General features: G+C 44.9%; 1 protein-coding gene across 9 annotated transcripts in view; it reads right to left on the bottom strand.

Moving 5' to 3' along the window:
- Positions 1–11,409: 11,409 nt before the first annotated feature.
- The window catches only part of CNGA3 (cyclic nucleotide gated channel subunit alpha 3), a 33,768-nt gene continuing 28,610 nt past the window's right edge, over positions 11,410–16,567 (bottom strand). For all 9 annotated transcript variants that reach the window (XM_029998956.2, XM_029998954.2, XM_029998953.2 and 6 more), the window contains one exon: positions 11,410–13,266. In XM_029998956.2, the coding sequence (XP_029854816.1) occupies positions 11,858–13,266 (1,409 nt within the window). In that variant the 3' untranslated portion in view covers positions 11,410–11,857. The remainder of the gene's footprint in view (positions 13,267–16,567) is intronic.

Raw genomic sequence — 16,567 nt, 5'->3', positions numbered from 1 at the left:
TACGTACTACGTCGATAGTCTTATACTGTTAAGCTATATCCCTATAACTTGGTTTATTCTGATGTAGCTATGGATGGTGGTTATGCCCACCTGACAAGTGTGTAACATTAATGTTGCGTTTTTTTATATAGGTCCAAAAGCTGGGCAGACAGCGTAATTGGATAGCAATACAAAGTTCTTTTAACTGCAGTGTTAACATTGTAAATATGCTTTTTTCTGTCTTCCTTTAGCATTAAGATTAAAATAATACATAATTGTATTGGCCTTTAAAAGCATAAGTTGTTTTTCAAGGAATCGTTTTAGGTAAGATAAAAGTACTTCATGTTTGATATGTATTTCCCCTGTAAATATATACTGCCTCCCCCCAAATGCCACTGTATTGAAACCTTATCTCCTTAGCAGTGTTATAAATGTGCTAATTGTCCAGCAGCAGCAGTTGATAAGGTTTAAAACAAATAAATCTTGAAGTCTTGTAGCTGTAGGCTGCTCTCCAGCCCTACAGAAGTTCCGGACAGTTTTCTGCTTGAAAGGTTTGTCAAAGTGGGGAAAATGCCATTTTAAGTTCTTTTTGGGGTTTTTTTGGTTGTTTGTTTTTTTTTTTTTTTTCCTGGGCTCCAGGCACACCCAGAATGTCTTTCACCCTCACTTAGTCTTTCAGCAGAGTTCAGCGAATTTCAGGTCTGCAAAGCTGACCTTGCAAACTTAAGTGGACTTACGTGTCACTGAAATACCTCTCTCAAGTGAGATGGAAGACTTCTCTTCCAAGGTAGCAGTCTGATGCCAGTGCGCTGGTGTTCTCTCCTCAGGGTGTCCTTAATATGTTAACAAGAAAATATTTTGGGCATCTCAGCATTGTCTCATTTGACAAGTGATAAATGTCTCTCTGAGCATTTCCTTCTGCACCCTAACAGTCTGCCAAGATGTTTCCAACCTTGGTGCGAAGGGGACATCAAGCTTTTATCTGTATTTGGTAGTGTTATATGCCTCAAAAATTACAGTAATGCAAGATACACTGAAAAGAATCATCTAAGTACTGAACAAATATGGCATTTTTTCAGATTTCATTAGGAGTGAAGGAATAGTTTTGTGTAGCTCTAAAGGCATGTTAGCACATGACTCCACATGAAGAGAGCATCACCTTTTAAAAGATGAAAGCTTTTGTTTCTTGCTAAAAAGATTTCAGGAACAGCCATCAAGAGTGAGCACAGTTCAATTAACTAAGGAACAGTGTTTTGTGAACTTCTGACTGGGCTTATCTTCTGTTTGGCAGGCAGTTGCCTGAGACGGGACTGTGGCAGCCAAGGAGACCCTCTCCAGCCCTGTGCTTTGAGGAAAGCTGACGTTGGAATGGGCTGGCGATGAGCCTGGGGCTCCAAGCAGCTCTGTTACAGTAGTCAACCCATGCCTCTCGTCCAACAGTGGTCTTCACTGCTGAAGCAGGAGCTTCATACTGCATGTCATACCACACAGGTGTGATGTACCTGATGGGTTGAGCCTCCAGGCAGCCCACAGTGTGGGCTGCCCAGACACTTGCCTGGGTTTCTGCTCTGTGGAGCAGGGAGTGGGACACAGGTTTCCATGCTGCTGACGTTCAGCTGGAGGACAACCCCAACGGCATCAGCTTTAAGGTGCTTCACTGGCACTGTTTTAGCCAATTACCTCCAGGTAAATTTTTAATCTCACTAGGGGTTTAAAACTTTCCTGGTTGTCTCAAGAATTTTTTTCAGGATGAAGATACTCCAGTCAGGCTGAATGTTTGAGCTGTGCCTTATTTATTATGCAGAAAAACTCCAGCGTTTCAGCATGCAGGATGGAGCAGGAACTTCTTCCAAGTTTAGCTATGCAAGATCAAGCCTTTCTTGACAAGAGCTTACTTTATTCTGGTTAGTTTCAGAATCACAACTTGTGATAAGTTACCTACAGTTCCTGTTTGTACTTGTACACAACCTTAATTAAACTTTCAGAATTAATGAAGTGATCGAAGTTGTTGTCACCAAATTCATAAGATCATCAGGGACTTGAAATGAGTTTTATTAAGAAATTCAGTTTTATACCCTATCATAGAAGGGACGCTACTTTGGCAATGGAGTTGATACTGGCATTTGCCTTTAGATAGGTCACTTCTTATCCAGTTGAATTCATTTGGAAAAACCTTGAAATAATGGCATGTATTTTCTCCAGTGCTCCTTCTAAAGATGTCTTCAGCTGTTGATTTTTATTATTTTTCATTAACAAAATTGAAAAGAGTGTCTCGCTGCTGGATTTCTCTAAGCAGTAATTTTCAAAGTTACTTGCTAGGTGACTTTGGCTGTATGCTGCAGAGCTGGAAGGTTTCTGTCTTCATAGCTTTGCTGTCATCAAATCACCAAGTGAGGGGCTGGCCTGCAGTTGGACGTGTTTCCTGCCACTGCCATTGCGTCCTGATGTACCACCTTGTCACTGAACGTGAGAATCTCCCTCCTCCCGTTGTCCTAGAAGTTTCCAGAGCTTCTTTGGTTGAGTTTCTGGTAAGGGGCATCGTGGCCAAGCCTGAAACAGGGCAACTCTCACTGCAACCGCAGACCAGGACTGCCCAGCCTGTTGAAAGCCGCTGTGACAGAATCCATGGGGAGCAGAAAAAGCAACTTTTTCCGTGATGTGTCTGTGGATTGTGCCTCCTCTGAGCTTTGCTCTCTGAAGAGCTGACAGTGGGGTATGGTGGGTATTGGTTTGGGAGCCATGTTCTTGAACGGAAGGAGGGAATTTTGCAGGCATAAGATTGCAAGTAGAAAAGGCTTGTGATCTTTGAAAGCCACAATCAGTCCCCTCCACGCCCCCGCCAAATGTAGTATTTCTTTCACTTGGATGCAAATTCCCATTTCTCTGAAACCTACTGTGTGAAACATCAGTCCTTCTTCTGCAATGGCTGGTTTACGCGCTGGGTCCTGGGCAGGAGCTGGGCTTGGCTGGAGAAGTCACTCGTGTTGGCTGGTGCGGGGAGCAAGTGAAAGGCTGAGATGGGAGAGGAGGGGATGGGTTGGCAGAAAAAAGCAAGTAGGTTGGAAGAGAAGCAGTTGAAAAATGGATTTTGACTGAGAGACTAGGGAGGATGAAGGAAGTGGAGGTGTGTTTTGGTTTTATTTTTTTTAATTGAAAGGAGGGTTGTAAAGGATCTTGAGAAGACAAGGGATGGTGGGAAGGTGGTTTTAATTGCAGATGTGCTGCTTTGCAATATGCAAATGTGGTTTTGTTCTGTTCTGCAGTATTTGTAGGCTACATCCAGAGAGTGGTGCTGATAAATAATTGGTCTACCTAGTATGCTTGTGTTTATGGATGTCTGTTGCTCAATATATATCCTGCTTCAGGGTTTCTATGTGGGGAAATTTCTAAGAGACAAGGATGTCAGAGATATGAGTAGAGAGCGGGAATTGTTATTCTATTTTAGGATAATAAAATGGCACTAGGAACTGCTGTGGTACCTTCCTGGGTAGGTTTGTGCATAGTTTTGAGACTTAAAACTAGAGCTGACTCTGAAAGTCAGCCAGTGATCACTGGAGTTGGATTTCTGCCTTTGGATGGACAATGCAGCACAGCTAAACTATAAACAGCTGCATGTGCAGGGATGCTGCTGCTCATACGGGCTTGGTTTACAACTGGTACTGAGCAATGTCAAGTGAAGATAAAACTGCAGTGGCTTGAAGATTTGTGGTGGAACTGTTGTCACGTGCAAAGCTGACGTGAAGCCTTTCTTCTTAATGTTGCCAAAAGCTCTGGTATAGGTTTCTGCTGTGCCAGTGGGTTCATGTACAGAGATCCTACTGCATCCTTTTGCTTCCAGATCTGTATAGCACAGCTGTGCAAGCAACGATGCTCACAAGTAACTGTCTGTAAAATGCCAACTAGTTGAACGTTTCTGTTCTAAGTTTTCAGCTGCCATATGTTATGTGCTGCTACGTTTGATTTAGTTATTTCCCATTGCAAGCACTCAATGTTTGAGCAGCGAGGGGTAAAGATCAAGTGAGCTAATATGATACAATTAAAGGTTTTTATTATTTCCTAATATAATTGATGTTAATAAAAATGGGGAACGGCAGTAGAATGTTCCTAGATGAAAGCATGTTTTCATCTCCCTTGCGCTATGTACACTGATTTTTTAAATTAACTTTTTTAATTGTCATCTGTGCATGAAGAATCCTATGAACTTTGTAGCAAGTCACCTAAAATAAAGCAGGTGACGTTTTGTCCTCACCAACATGGATACTTTCTTTTCAGAACACAACTCGGACTCCTTTATGAGCATCTGATAAGGGTTGCTCTTGGGCCAGGTTTTTTTCACCTTGAATCTCTCTGGGAAGGATCTTGTATTCCCAAACTAAAATCCCCATGTGGATATCCTTTCTAACAAAATTCCTGTCTGGCTGCTTTGGAGTAGGGCTGCAGCCATTGGGCTCTGTCCTTGCTGGGCTCTGCTTTCCTCCCTAGCTGTAATGGCCAGCAGCCAGCCCAGGTGAGAGCATCGCTCCTGCACCAGGAGTTGTTCTGGACGGCAGACCTCAGGCCTTTCAGAGGCAACCCTGCTCCAGACCTGTGGCTTTTTGGATAAGCAGTTTGACTTTATCATCCAAGCCAGTTTCCTTGCTGGCTTTGCTTTTGGGAAAGAAAGCCTTCCTGGTGTCTCAGCCCTAGGAAAGGTTTACTGGATCTGAGACTCTGCTGCCGTTGCCACCTTCAGAGGATGGTTTTAGCCCCTTTTCTCTCTTGGCTTTTTTTGTGCTCTTGGCTTCTCCCAAAGGGACAGTGGGTGGCCTGGAGCCAGTGCTCTCAGCTGCCCTGTCCTGCTCCAGACCAGTGGTTGCAATGGGGGAAGCTGGAGGTGCAGAAGCAATGGTGGTCTGCCTGCTGCCTTTAAGCCTCACTGCTGCAGGGCTGTGGGTGGTAAAAATGGGCTAGTTTGGCAGTTTCTTCCCAGCATCTGCAAGGCGGGAGCCTCCAGCAGCCATATTCTGCTGTTTTTCACCTTTCCTCTGGGAATCTCCCATCCCAAGGCTGATTGCAGCCTCTGGAGTCTCCCAGTGGCTGATGGCAACATCAGTTGGTCTCATTGCCTTCCGAGTTTCCTCTGCAATTTTTTTTTTCCCCTTACACAAGTGAGAGTGAAACCCTGTAGGACTGAAACCTGTACAGAGTAGGTAGCTCTGCTGTGCTACACATCACTTATCCTGCCCTTGGTACCCGTGATGGCTGGGGAGGGAGAACATGCTCTGCTGGAGACATCCCATCAGTCTCGCGTGAGCCTCTTCTGGCCACCAAAGTTTCAGTGTAAATCAGTTGTAGAAAACTGCCTGGTCGATAGAAAGGGGCTTCCCTGTCTGCTTTCTCCAGGGCTCCAGGTCACTGTGTCTCTTCTGTAACAGCGTCTCTTCCCCAGCGGCAGCAAGCTGAGCTGCTTCTCAATCACCCGGGACAGGTCTTTCACCCCTGCTCTTGGCTGCATTTTGAACTGCCACCAGGTGTCCTGAGGTGCTGTGTGGCTCTTTCCTTGCTCCTCTCCTTCCTCATAGTCATCCTCCTTTGGCTACCAGTGCTTGCGGCTGGTGCATTTAGGTTACAGCAGGTGAAACCTTTTCAAAGCAGTCGGCCTTGAAACACTGAACTGAAAGTGTTTTGCTTGGGGCAGGTCCTCTGTCAATCTACCTGGTAGCTGGGAGTCTCATCCTTTCTGTTGGCGCTCTGGTCTGAACCACGCACGGAGAAGCCTGGCCAAGGCTGAGAGGGTAAATGAGCTGTGGTGGCAACTGATGTGTTTGGAAAGGCACGAGATGCTTTCCTAGAAAAGCTCTGCAGCTTTTTGTTGCTAGACATAAGCGTTTTTCTAACCTTCGTGCAAGCATAGTTGGAGGCAGCTGTGTTATTGAAAGGAGATGAGGCATTGGGTTTTCAGCAGTCAGAATCCATTAAAAACCCACCTCTGGATAATTTCTTTCACCATAAAGTGCCCAAAGTCACTGCTGTAAGAGGGGCTTCCTTGTGCCAAGCTTTGGATGAGTACCTGTGAACAAGCAGCCCCAAGGACTTGCTTTAAAGAGCCTAAATCTGCAAATAATTTAAAAATAGCAGGAATCCCACTGAAGCTTGTTGGATGAATTATCTGCACCATTCTGCAAGTAAAATATTTGTACTTCAGTGGGGAACTGGCAATCGGTTCTCCTAAAAAGAGTAGATCTTTGCAGCACGGTCTGTTTGATTCATCAGCCCTGGAGGCAAGCTGTGCCAAAAAAAAAAAACCAAAATCCTTTTGTGCTTCTCTATCTCCTTGTCTAGAAAGGCAGGTAGTGCCCATGGGTTCTTGCTGTGCCACCCACCCGGAGGGGCTACTCAGGTGTAGGGACTGCTGTGGGGTGGCTCCCCTTCCAGGGCAATGGGGGGGAAATAACTGTTGTGTTATTGTTGAACAATGTTTTGGTTTTTTTTCTCGTCAGGAAACTAAAGAAATGACGTGTCAAAGCAGACAAAAAGCTGAGAAATTAAAAGCTATTCATCAAGCTGTCCATCAGTCCAGAATACAGTTGTGCTTTCCCAATTTTCCATGTTACTGTTCTTCAGTTGCCCTGTTACAGAAAGGCTGATAGCAGCCACTACAAACGTTAAGGAAATTAAAATAGAATAGCAACCATTAGTAAATTCCTTTCCTGTTTCTGCACTTCTGGTTTTAATAATCTACTGGTGACTATCCAAATAAGACAGGTCTCTGTTAGAGCTGGACAGTGTCCTCCTTGGCCTTTCGGGAGGACAGCCTTTGACATGGGAGCTGCAGCCATTGGCACTGCAACCTGTGCTCTCCTTGCAGAAGCCAAGCAGAAATGGTAGAGCTGATGAAGAAAATCTCTTTGTGAGAACTGCTGCTGCTTCTGGAGTAAAGCTAACGTTTGTGTTCATCCTTGAAGCTGAGGACAGCCTGCTGTGCTGCTCTTGAGGTTGCAGAAACCAATTTTGCTTAGATAATGTGAGTCTTCCCTTCCCCCCTCACTCTGCTCTTAGGGTGCAGAGCAGGGAGGATTGCAAACACAGAATAGCAGAATTTTATTTTCCACAGTGAAGCGGCAAGCCTCAGCCTTTGATTTGTGAGCTGGAAACAGTTCAAAATCTGAATTTCAGAAATAAAAGGCTTGACCATTTTTAGCCCCAGAGTTTGTTCCTCAGGGCTTGCATGTGTTTCCCTCCGCATCTGCCCAAGGCAGAGTGGAAGGGAGCAGGGCTTCCCCATCCCGCCTGTAAAGACTCCCCAGGCAGCATCCTCCTCGGGCTCTGGACTGTGGATGGGGCTGGGGGGAGAGGGAGATTCCCAGATTGATGGCTTCCCTCAGAAAAGCTGCCACAGCTGAGATCTTGTGCTTTAGCTGCCTGTACAGTTGCCAGATCCATTTAGTGCATAATTCATTTTGCTCTCAGGGATATGCAAAGTATTTCTATGAATGCCAGATTATGTAAACAAGGGTTTGATTCTTTCTGTCTGTTCCAGGATGGAAACGTTAATAGAAGAGCTGGGGGACTTTGAAGTCAAGTACAAATGCTGTCATCTCACAAATCTTCAGGATGAAGAGCAGCTCTACTTTAGTCAGCCTAACTGCATTATCTCGTTGGACAACCTGGACTAGGTTTGGCCTGTGAAACCCTCTTTCATCCTTGCCATCAGCAGCAATACAGAAATGAATGTGTCTTCCAAACCAGCAACGTATGGACTAGCTCAGAGAAAGCACTAATGCTTTTGTGGGGAAAAGGAAAATGAACAGTTTATTTCTTAATGTAAAGCAGAGCCCTCTCTGGTTGTATGTTAACAAGTATTTGGCAGGAATAAAATTGTAAAGCAGATGCCTAAAAGAAAAGAATTAAATGCAGGGTTGTTCCTTCCCTGGGCTGTTTCTGCAGAAAGAGCTGCACAGTCAAGTTAACCCCAGCCCTTGGCTGTATCTGAGGGGGTCTGTACACATACACGTGCTGTTTTGCCGTCACCACCATTTCTTTTGTCCAGTTCAGCTGATTGAATTTTCTGGAGCAGAGCTATCTACTGTAAAAACCATTAAAGTAAAATAATCACAGGCGATGAAGGGAAAAGGATGGGGTGCTGCTATTGAGAGCACTTCGGAGAGCAGCAAGACAAATCATTTGCTGCTGGGGAGCAGGGCCTGTGACTTGAGACCCTTTCCCTGGAAAAGCTCACTCCAGGCAGCACGTGGAACATGGCGGTGCTGCTCTACCAGCTTTGCCCTCCTTTTGCACCTGCAGCAGATGTTCAAACACCTTGGGCCGTGTCCATTGCATGTCTTGCCCAGCACAGGCACCTTGGAGCAACAGTACCTCCCCAAAGCCACCTGCTTTGGCATGGGTTGGCTCCTGTACCTGTGTGAAGTGAGCGCTGTGGCCATTACAGCCCTGTTTGCAGCTTCAGGGCATATGTTCAAATGCTCTGTAAAAGCTGTCCTGTTCCTTGCTTTCTTTTGTGGTGGGGTTGAAGGACCAGGCCAGCCCGTGCCAGGTACTGCCCAATGCTTTGGGGGGGATTTTTGGTAAGTGACATGTGTGTGCAAGTAGCAAAAAGCTGCAAAGGCTTTTATTTCTGCTGGACAAGGCACCAGCCCCACTGTGCTGCCCTGCATGGAGCTGGAGAAGGGAAGGATGGGAGATCGGTGGCAGCAGCACGAGGAGCCTGGCAAGCTCCGTGCCCCCGAGGCACGGCACAGCTGGGGAAGTGGGGTGGTGGTCAGGCTCTCATGCCTGCATGGTATCTGCAAACACAGCGATGGTGTCAAAACCAGGCATAGGACAAAAGCTGTGTGCCAGCCACCCCACCATGAGGGGAGAACACTGCTGTTCCCACTTGGTCTTCTGTCAATTCAGATCTCTTTTCTAGCTAATGATTTTCTGGGCCATGTAATATTGGCATGATCAAAGTCTGTCCTGAAACATGAAAATCCAGAGGGATATGGATAAGAGAAAACACTGAGTTGCTTGAAAATTACTCAAAATATTTTAATGTACATGCTGTTGCCACATTAAAGAAGGGGAAAAAAACATCTTAGAGATGAAAGACAGCAAAGGATGTGATTTCATCATGCCAAAAGCTGTATATTTTGAAGTGACTAAAGCCAATAGCATCAAAATAGCTCTTTTTCTGGCGTGTGAAAACCAGACCAAGAGGCATGGAAAAGGAAAGTGCGAACATGTATTTAACTGATAGATTAAGCTGTTCTGATCCATCAGGTAAAGAAGTATTCTTGCGTTTGTGGGATTTTTTGAACAGGTATAAATAATACTTTAAACACTTCTACTTGTATACACCTAGTAAGCTGGAACAGCTGTAGTATATTGGGTAGATAGATAGTTACAGAGAATGACGACTGATGTAGAACATGACGATAAGTATGAAACCCCTACCACATACAGTGTTTGAGTAACACAACAGTGAATGTCAGCCACAGGCGAGTGCGGTATCTGCCTCTGTTACAAGGTGACAGTTGCAGGTTTGGCAGCCTGTGACTGCACCGTTGGTGCTTACAGTGATACGCTGCAACCAGCCAACACCTGGCTCCACCACAGTCCTGCCTTCCTCAGGGTGGGAGCGAGGGCACAAGGCCTCTGCGAAAAGCAGCCTCTCTTACCTCCCCCATTTGTCTCAAGCCCTTGGAGAAAGTAAGGACAAGATTCACCGGAAGGACCAAAACTCCCAAACTCCACCGGCTGCATATAGGTCTCAGCTACTTTCCAAAGCCCTTATCATAGTCAGTGGAAATCTTGATAATAGGGGTTAAGCCCAGCCTACAGTAGACATCCAAGTCTAGTTGGCTTCTAGGCTGATAACAGGAGTTTAGACATGGGCCATGTATGGAATTCTACTAACTGGTAGTCTCTTTTCCAGTGTTGCTGGTAAAGCCCCATTCCTTAGTCACTGTCAGATTTGTCTCTCTCACTAGGCTCAAATGTGTCGAGGGGAGTGGGACAGCTGCTTGCCCAGAGATGAGTGCTTACCCTGAGCAGTTGTACTCAGTTTAGCAAAGCAACTGCCTCTCTTCGTTTCACTACCATCTAGTTAACCACCCTCTTCTCAGTGGGTTTCTCACCAGTTTTCCAGCAGGACATCTATTCCCACATGCTGTTAGGTCTCCTAAGTCAGGGCTGAGGAAAACTAAATGGCAGAGTGCTGCCCACAGCAATACCAAATGCTGCTGGAGGATCCAGTCCCCATGCCACAGACGCTGAACAGCCCCTGCTACTCCATGCTCTTCTGAAGTCAGTGAGGTGCCGGAGGATACAAGTAACACAGGGAAAGCTACATGACAGAAAAATACTGTACAGCAAAAAAGGAAAGCGAGTATCTTCCCAGAGGGAGAACATTAGAGAAATCCCCTCAGTGGGACAGAGAGAAGCCTGGAAAGAAACTGGAAGCAGCAGGGTAGAAGAGGCTAAGAGGGGTGTGTAAGAGGCAAATCCTGAGATTGCAATGTGACAGAGCAAGAAACCTTCGCAGTACCATTCTTCCCTCAGTGTCATGGCAGGCTGAGTGGACCTGACGCGTGTATTCACCTCAGAGCCTGACAGTTGGCAGAGACAACTACTCTGAAGTGAGTAGAAAAGCAACCAGCACAACTAGGCTCCTATCAGTAGGACCTGAGCGAATGTGGCCTTACTTCTCCCTAACTAATGGAAACACGGTAGTGCGACAACTACTTCAGAGAAAAGCTGACAGTAAATAGCACAGGGAGGAGGAGTAGGCATCCTTAAATGAAATAAAGAGGAAGACAACATAGGCTTAGTGGCAGGAATGACTTGGCAACACAGGGCTTGTTCTCCCTGCTTCGCAGAAACCCTGCTGCAGGAGAAAGCTGGCTGGCAGGCAAGGACAGCCTGTCCTACCAGCCTGTGCAGTTTCTCTGTAGGCTCCCTCTGGGACTGCCACTTGCTGAGAGGGAATTCACTCAAGACCCTATGTATGGGAGCTGCATGCACCAGGGCCCTCTTTTCTCATCCCAGGTTTAGCGAAGCCATATTGCCACAGATACCTTCCATCAGTGAGCTTTTGGGGACTCCCTTCCAAGTGAGGGTTTTACCGGTGGGGATCAGGCTGAGCTAAAAAAAAAAAGGGGGGGGGAGGATCTCCCACTCTCTCCCCACGCAAAGCAGTTGCAGAGCAGCAAAGGCTGTTGCAGACCATGCCAGAAAGGACGTGAATAAGCACTGCTACTCTGTCAGCATGGTCTTTTGTGCAGAGCCCAACTCATTAGAAAGAATCAGACTAAAGCATCCAGATGCACAGCTATTTCATACACGTGCAGGGCTACACCACACAGGCCAAGTCCGTGCTGCTGCTTAGCTGTAGTCCAGCTGTTTGTGCAGATGCTTCACTGTGAAAGAACAAAGATTTTTGAGAAGCCCAGATGTGCGTCCATGCATTTAATCAGCTACTAAGGTAGCAAGGTAGAGCATGTACCCTCTAAATATTTTTTAAGCCCTTTAAAAAAAAAAAACAACAACAATCCCTTCTACTTCAAGTACAACGCCTTCTTAATGCAACATGCATGGGAAAAGACACTGTATGTCAAGACCTACATGTACCATACACAATAGACATTCTGAGCATGACTTGTAGGAAACCCACTCCCAGTACAAAAAAGTACCCAAATGCCAGACCAAATCTCCCCCTAAGAAGAAGGTGACAATGTTCTATTTACAAGAAAATACTGCTTCAGTTAAAAATACTAAAAACCATTCTCTTGAGTTCATATAAAAATAATCATGTCTATGTATGCACATACGTATTTACATACATTTATGGCTTTCACATGCTTCAACCTTCTCCAATAAATGAGGAAATATAAATACTCCATTACTGCTTTTTCTCCTCCTCAGGTTTTTCAGCCTCTGTTTCTCCAACTGATAAGGTGCCACTACCATATTTTTTCACTCGGGTTTCTACACTGGCAAGTCTCTGCTTCACCTTTTGTTGAGATGAGGTGTATTCTGCCAGGAGCCTTGCAAACCTAGTCTGCAGTGTATCCAGAGCTGTTTCAAGTCTTTCTATTTTTTCTTCCAAGTCTTTTGGGTCAGCTCCTGCTTTTGCTGCTTCCTCATCTATTAGATTGTCTTTCATCAGAATTTGTCGTCCTTTCTCTTCCAGAGCCTTTTTGGCTTCTGGATATTCTGTGAGGGCTTCCATTAAATCATCTTTAGACAAGCAGAACAAATCAGAATAACCAATACTCCTTATGTTGGCTGTCCTCCTGTTGCCAGATTTGCTACCTTTGATATTTAGGATGCTGATTTCACCAAAGTAGCTGCCGTCGCTTAGGACTACAAATTGGGTTATGCCATCATCTGCCACCACAGCCAGTTTTCCCTCTTTAATAATGTACATTTCTCTCCCAATATCTCCCTTTTTGCAAATGTAGTCCCCAGGACTGAAGACCGTAGGTTTCAGTTTCAGCACCAGCTCAATGAGAAGTCCAGCTTCACAATCCTGGAATATACGCACTTTCTTCAGGGTGTCCAAATGGACATTGATGGCAATTTCAGCCTTCAACTTGTCAGGCAGATTTTTGAGAACCTCCTTCTCATCCACTGTTTTCTTGTTGGTCCAGAGGTAATCAAACCACTTAATAACCCTGGCTTCCAAATCCTTAGTCACTTTTCGGAAATGCATGTACTGTTTAATGGAATCCACTTTGGCCTGGAACTCTGCCCTGGAGGCATTCATGTTGGAAATCATGGAGCCCACGTTACCGACAATGGTAGCGAAGATCAGCACACCCACCAGGAAGTCAATGACTACAAAGAGATACTCTTCATCTTTCACTGGGGGAGGTGTTTCTCCAATGGTTGTCAGTGTAAGCGTTGACCAGTACAGACTGTAAATGTACTTTCTAGACAGGCGCCCATACTCTGGAATGGACACATTGGGGTAGACCCAAGAGTCAGTTCCAAATCCGATGAGCTTTGAAATTGCAAAGTATATACATGCATTCCAGTGGATGATGATAAGAATGTATAAGACAAGATTTCCAATACGAAACATGTTTGGGTAATTTGTCCTGGTTTCAGTACGGTCAAAAAACTCAAACAGACGAGAAATCCTCAGCAAGCGGTTAAATCGCAGTTCAGGGTAGTTCAAACCAAGCTTCAAATATCCCAGGTCTGTTGGCAGAAGAGACAGCACATCCAGTTTGAACTGCAGAGTTTTGGTATAATGATCTCGTAATTTCTTTTCATCTTGAACTAGCAAGCCTTGTTCAAGGAAGCCTTCAAAGAATAAAAATACGTATTTTATTTGTTAGAATAAAAATACCATCAAGAGTACTGAGTGACTTATATTTTAGATACCTAAGAACATTAAAATTTGTACTGTTATGCATACAGACATTGATACACTATGAGTTCATTTAATGACAAATATTTAATTGCAAATTTAAGTATTTCAATTAAGTTTCAAAGCTGATATAGAATGATAAAAAGCAATGACTCTATTATTAGCACAGTGCTCCCTGCAGTTTTCCACTCTGTTCTGGGACAGCTGTATCATCTTCTTTTAGGTATCTTTGCAAAAAGAAAGGGGAGGTTCAAATGTCTCATTTTTTATGAATCATTGCCATGAGTCATAACTAAAGTTAAGCAAGTGGTAAGCAATTGTGTTATAAAATCAGAGTGGAATATTTTTAAACAAATACCAAGAATAAGTAGGTATAATGGATTGTTGGAAACTTTTTCTGAACAATATAGATACCCCTGAGATAAAAGAAATCCAGTTTCCCGCCCCCCTCAGACATGCTTTTCCTCTTTGTGTTTCTAGTGAGAGACCTACTAAGCAGAATCAAAAGACTTTGGAAAGTATTAGCTTTTAAAAAAATTATGAGAAGACATAAACTGCGGTAAGAGACCTTAAAGCAAACTGCATCTGTGTAAGAGTTCTTGTAGAAAGGCTGCCTGAGCAGTACAGCTGCAGTGCTGTTTTGTACCTCTGAAAGCTCAAGGCATTGAAAATGTTCTGCAGGGAACAGCCTATGCACTGCAAAATACTTGCTGCAATTGCAAGTGGAGATGTCCAACTGTCTGCCCACTAGGCCAGTCAGGAGGAAAAGCCCACTGAGAGAAAAGCAAAACATTCCCTGTGTATCAGGGATTATCACATTTTGCTAATCACTTAGCAATCTACAAGCAGCAGCTTTCTCAGGGAGGCATCAGCTGAGGAAGACCAAGCTGCATTTCTTTGTGCCCTACACAGCATGGCTGTATTTCTGGAATGTGTGTTTATCTGTACAGCTGCCTCATGTATATGTGTGCATCTGTCTTCGGCTATCTGCAAGCTGATGGTGACTACAAATAGAAGTAGTTCCTGTGCCATGAATGTGTTACCTCCCAGAAAACTGCTGAAAAAGCTGGTCAAATATGCCCTTATTAACAGAGTTATGCAACAAAACAGAAAAGTTGGCCAGGCAAATGAATCTGACTCACAATTACTAAAAATAACTTTGGAAACACCTTCCTTCTGAAAGGAGATAAAAGCCCCTCAGCTCTTTTTTGTCTCCTTGCAGAACTGAAGTCCTACAGTAAAACCTTCTGAAAGCATCAAAATGCAGGGTATGCTAAACACGACCAGCTGCTGAGAGACATGAATCTTTTCTGTTTCACAGTGCACAGTCACCAAATAGGTGAAATACAGTGAAACTGGCCCTGCAGCTAGAAAGGAATGCACTGCAGAGAAGCTGATGTGGGTCACGGTAGATGCGGGGCTACCTAGATCCCAGTTCAAAGCCAGTCACTGCCCTTAGACAGCAGGGAGTCACACTCTTCCCCAAAGGATTCCAGAACCTCTGTCCTCAGGGAAGATGGACTTTGCAGACTTACAGGAAAAGGCAGCAAGCACAGGCAGAGGCAGGTGGGGTTGTTAAGAGAGTTGACAAAGACTGCAGCACCTAAAAGAAGCGACTTCTTCCGTACTTGAGTGCCTGAAACTGCAGCAGACACCTGCACTGAAGCATTCAGGAGATCTCTGCAGCAGTTCTGCAGTTCCAACCCAGGTGTGCAAAGCTGACCTTCTAACCATGCTTTAACAGCTGTACAATCAGTATCAGGACAGCCCATGGAAATTTTGTAACTTGCATTGCCTGGACATGCCCAATTTCTGCTCAGTTCTTTCCGATTACAATAACAGATATAACTGCAGAAGAGAAATTTAGTTGGCATAGTTGACATTTTAACTACACAAAGATGATGAAGCCCCCTCCACCCCAAATACAGCAGTCTTGTGATTTAGGCTGCTGTCTGAAACACACTTTCCTGTTGAACAAGGTACTTAAGATTTTGGCTTGCCATGAGTTGTGTGCTTCCCAACATGACAGCATTTTTAGCCTCTGTCTTGTAATTATGTTTACAACTTGTCACAACCCTTAATTAATGTCAAGCTGTCAGCATGATTTTAAAAAAAAAGAAAAAAAAAGTAAAAATCAAAGATTTAGAAGATCATTTTTATAACTATCAGCATGGTTTTGGACCCTTTCAAGGGACATTTGGGGGCTGCATCAATACGAGTAAATAGAACAAGCCAGGAAATGTTTTCTGGCCCTGAGACCATCTACCATGACAGCTTCTATTCACAGGTAAGTTCTCCAAGCCCCCTCCAAAAGTGACACCATGAACAACACCAAACCTCTACTGTCCTTCCAGCTGTGCCCAGACACTGCCTGAGGGACTGCTAGCTGGCATAGCCCAAAGTACGTGCACCAAAGTACATCAAGGACTATCCTAGCAATTTAATGGTATGGATCACTGTATGTCATTACTTAGGCCTATATTATGACCTTGTTTTTTTTAAACCAGGTATCCCTTTAAGCCTAGAACCTGTGTCAGCTGGGTACGCTCAAATATGGAACCTTCTCAGCCTCTCTGGACTACAGAAACAGGGACGGGAAGCTGAAGAGAACCATTTCATGCATGACATGGCACGGTCCTCACAGGTCCTTTAGGTTCACACTTCCTTCAGGAAGGCAGGACCTAAGCAGAGGTGCCTGGGTTAATCCCATATGACCACGCTCCTGGGTTAACCCTATACCACCACCAGGCAGTGGGAGACCCAGCCAGGACCTCGAAGAGGCTGCAGGAAATACAGCTGGTGGCTGGTTCCAGGCAGACGACGGAAGACTGGAGGCTGAGATGAGTGCCAGCTCTTGCACTTGACCAACTCAATAATCACTTCTGAGCAGGATGCTGCACAACCTAAGAAAGCAGCACTTGTGGGGTGCAGTTCGTTTCTTGCCCAATCTAATGAGCACAAGGAGTACAGCATGCACAGAGTGATCATGACATGCAAAGTGCCTTATTCTACCTTCCCACACAGCCTGTTACAGTGGCTATTTGGTCAGCATCTGGCATGCCTATTAAGCACTGATGGAACTGAATTTAGAGACAAATGAAGTGCAGGCGTTGGGAAGTCCAGCCTTAAAACAATCCAAGCTGGTCAGACACTTCATCTTCCCAAAGCCTCCACTGTTGGGCTTTGCTGGAGACAAGATGCTACATGCATCAGTCCCCACCAGGGAATTTCTGT

This window comes from Aquila chrysaetos, chromosome 23 (assembly GCF_900496995.4).
Source record: "Aquila chrysaetos chrysaetos chromosome 23, bAquChr1.4, whole genome shotgun sequence".
Taxonomy (NCBI): domain Eukaryota; kingdom Metazoa; phylum Chordata; class Aves; order Accipitriformes; family Accipitridae; genus Aquila; species Aquila chrysaetos.
This window is presented reverse-complemented; position numbering and strand designations above follow the sequence as displayed.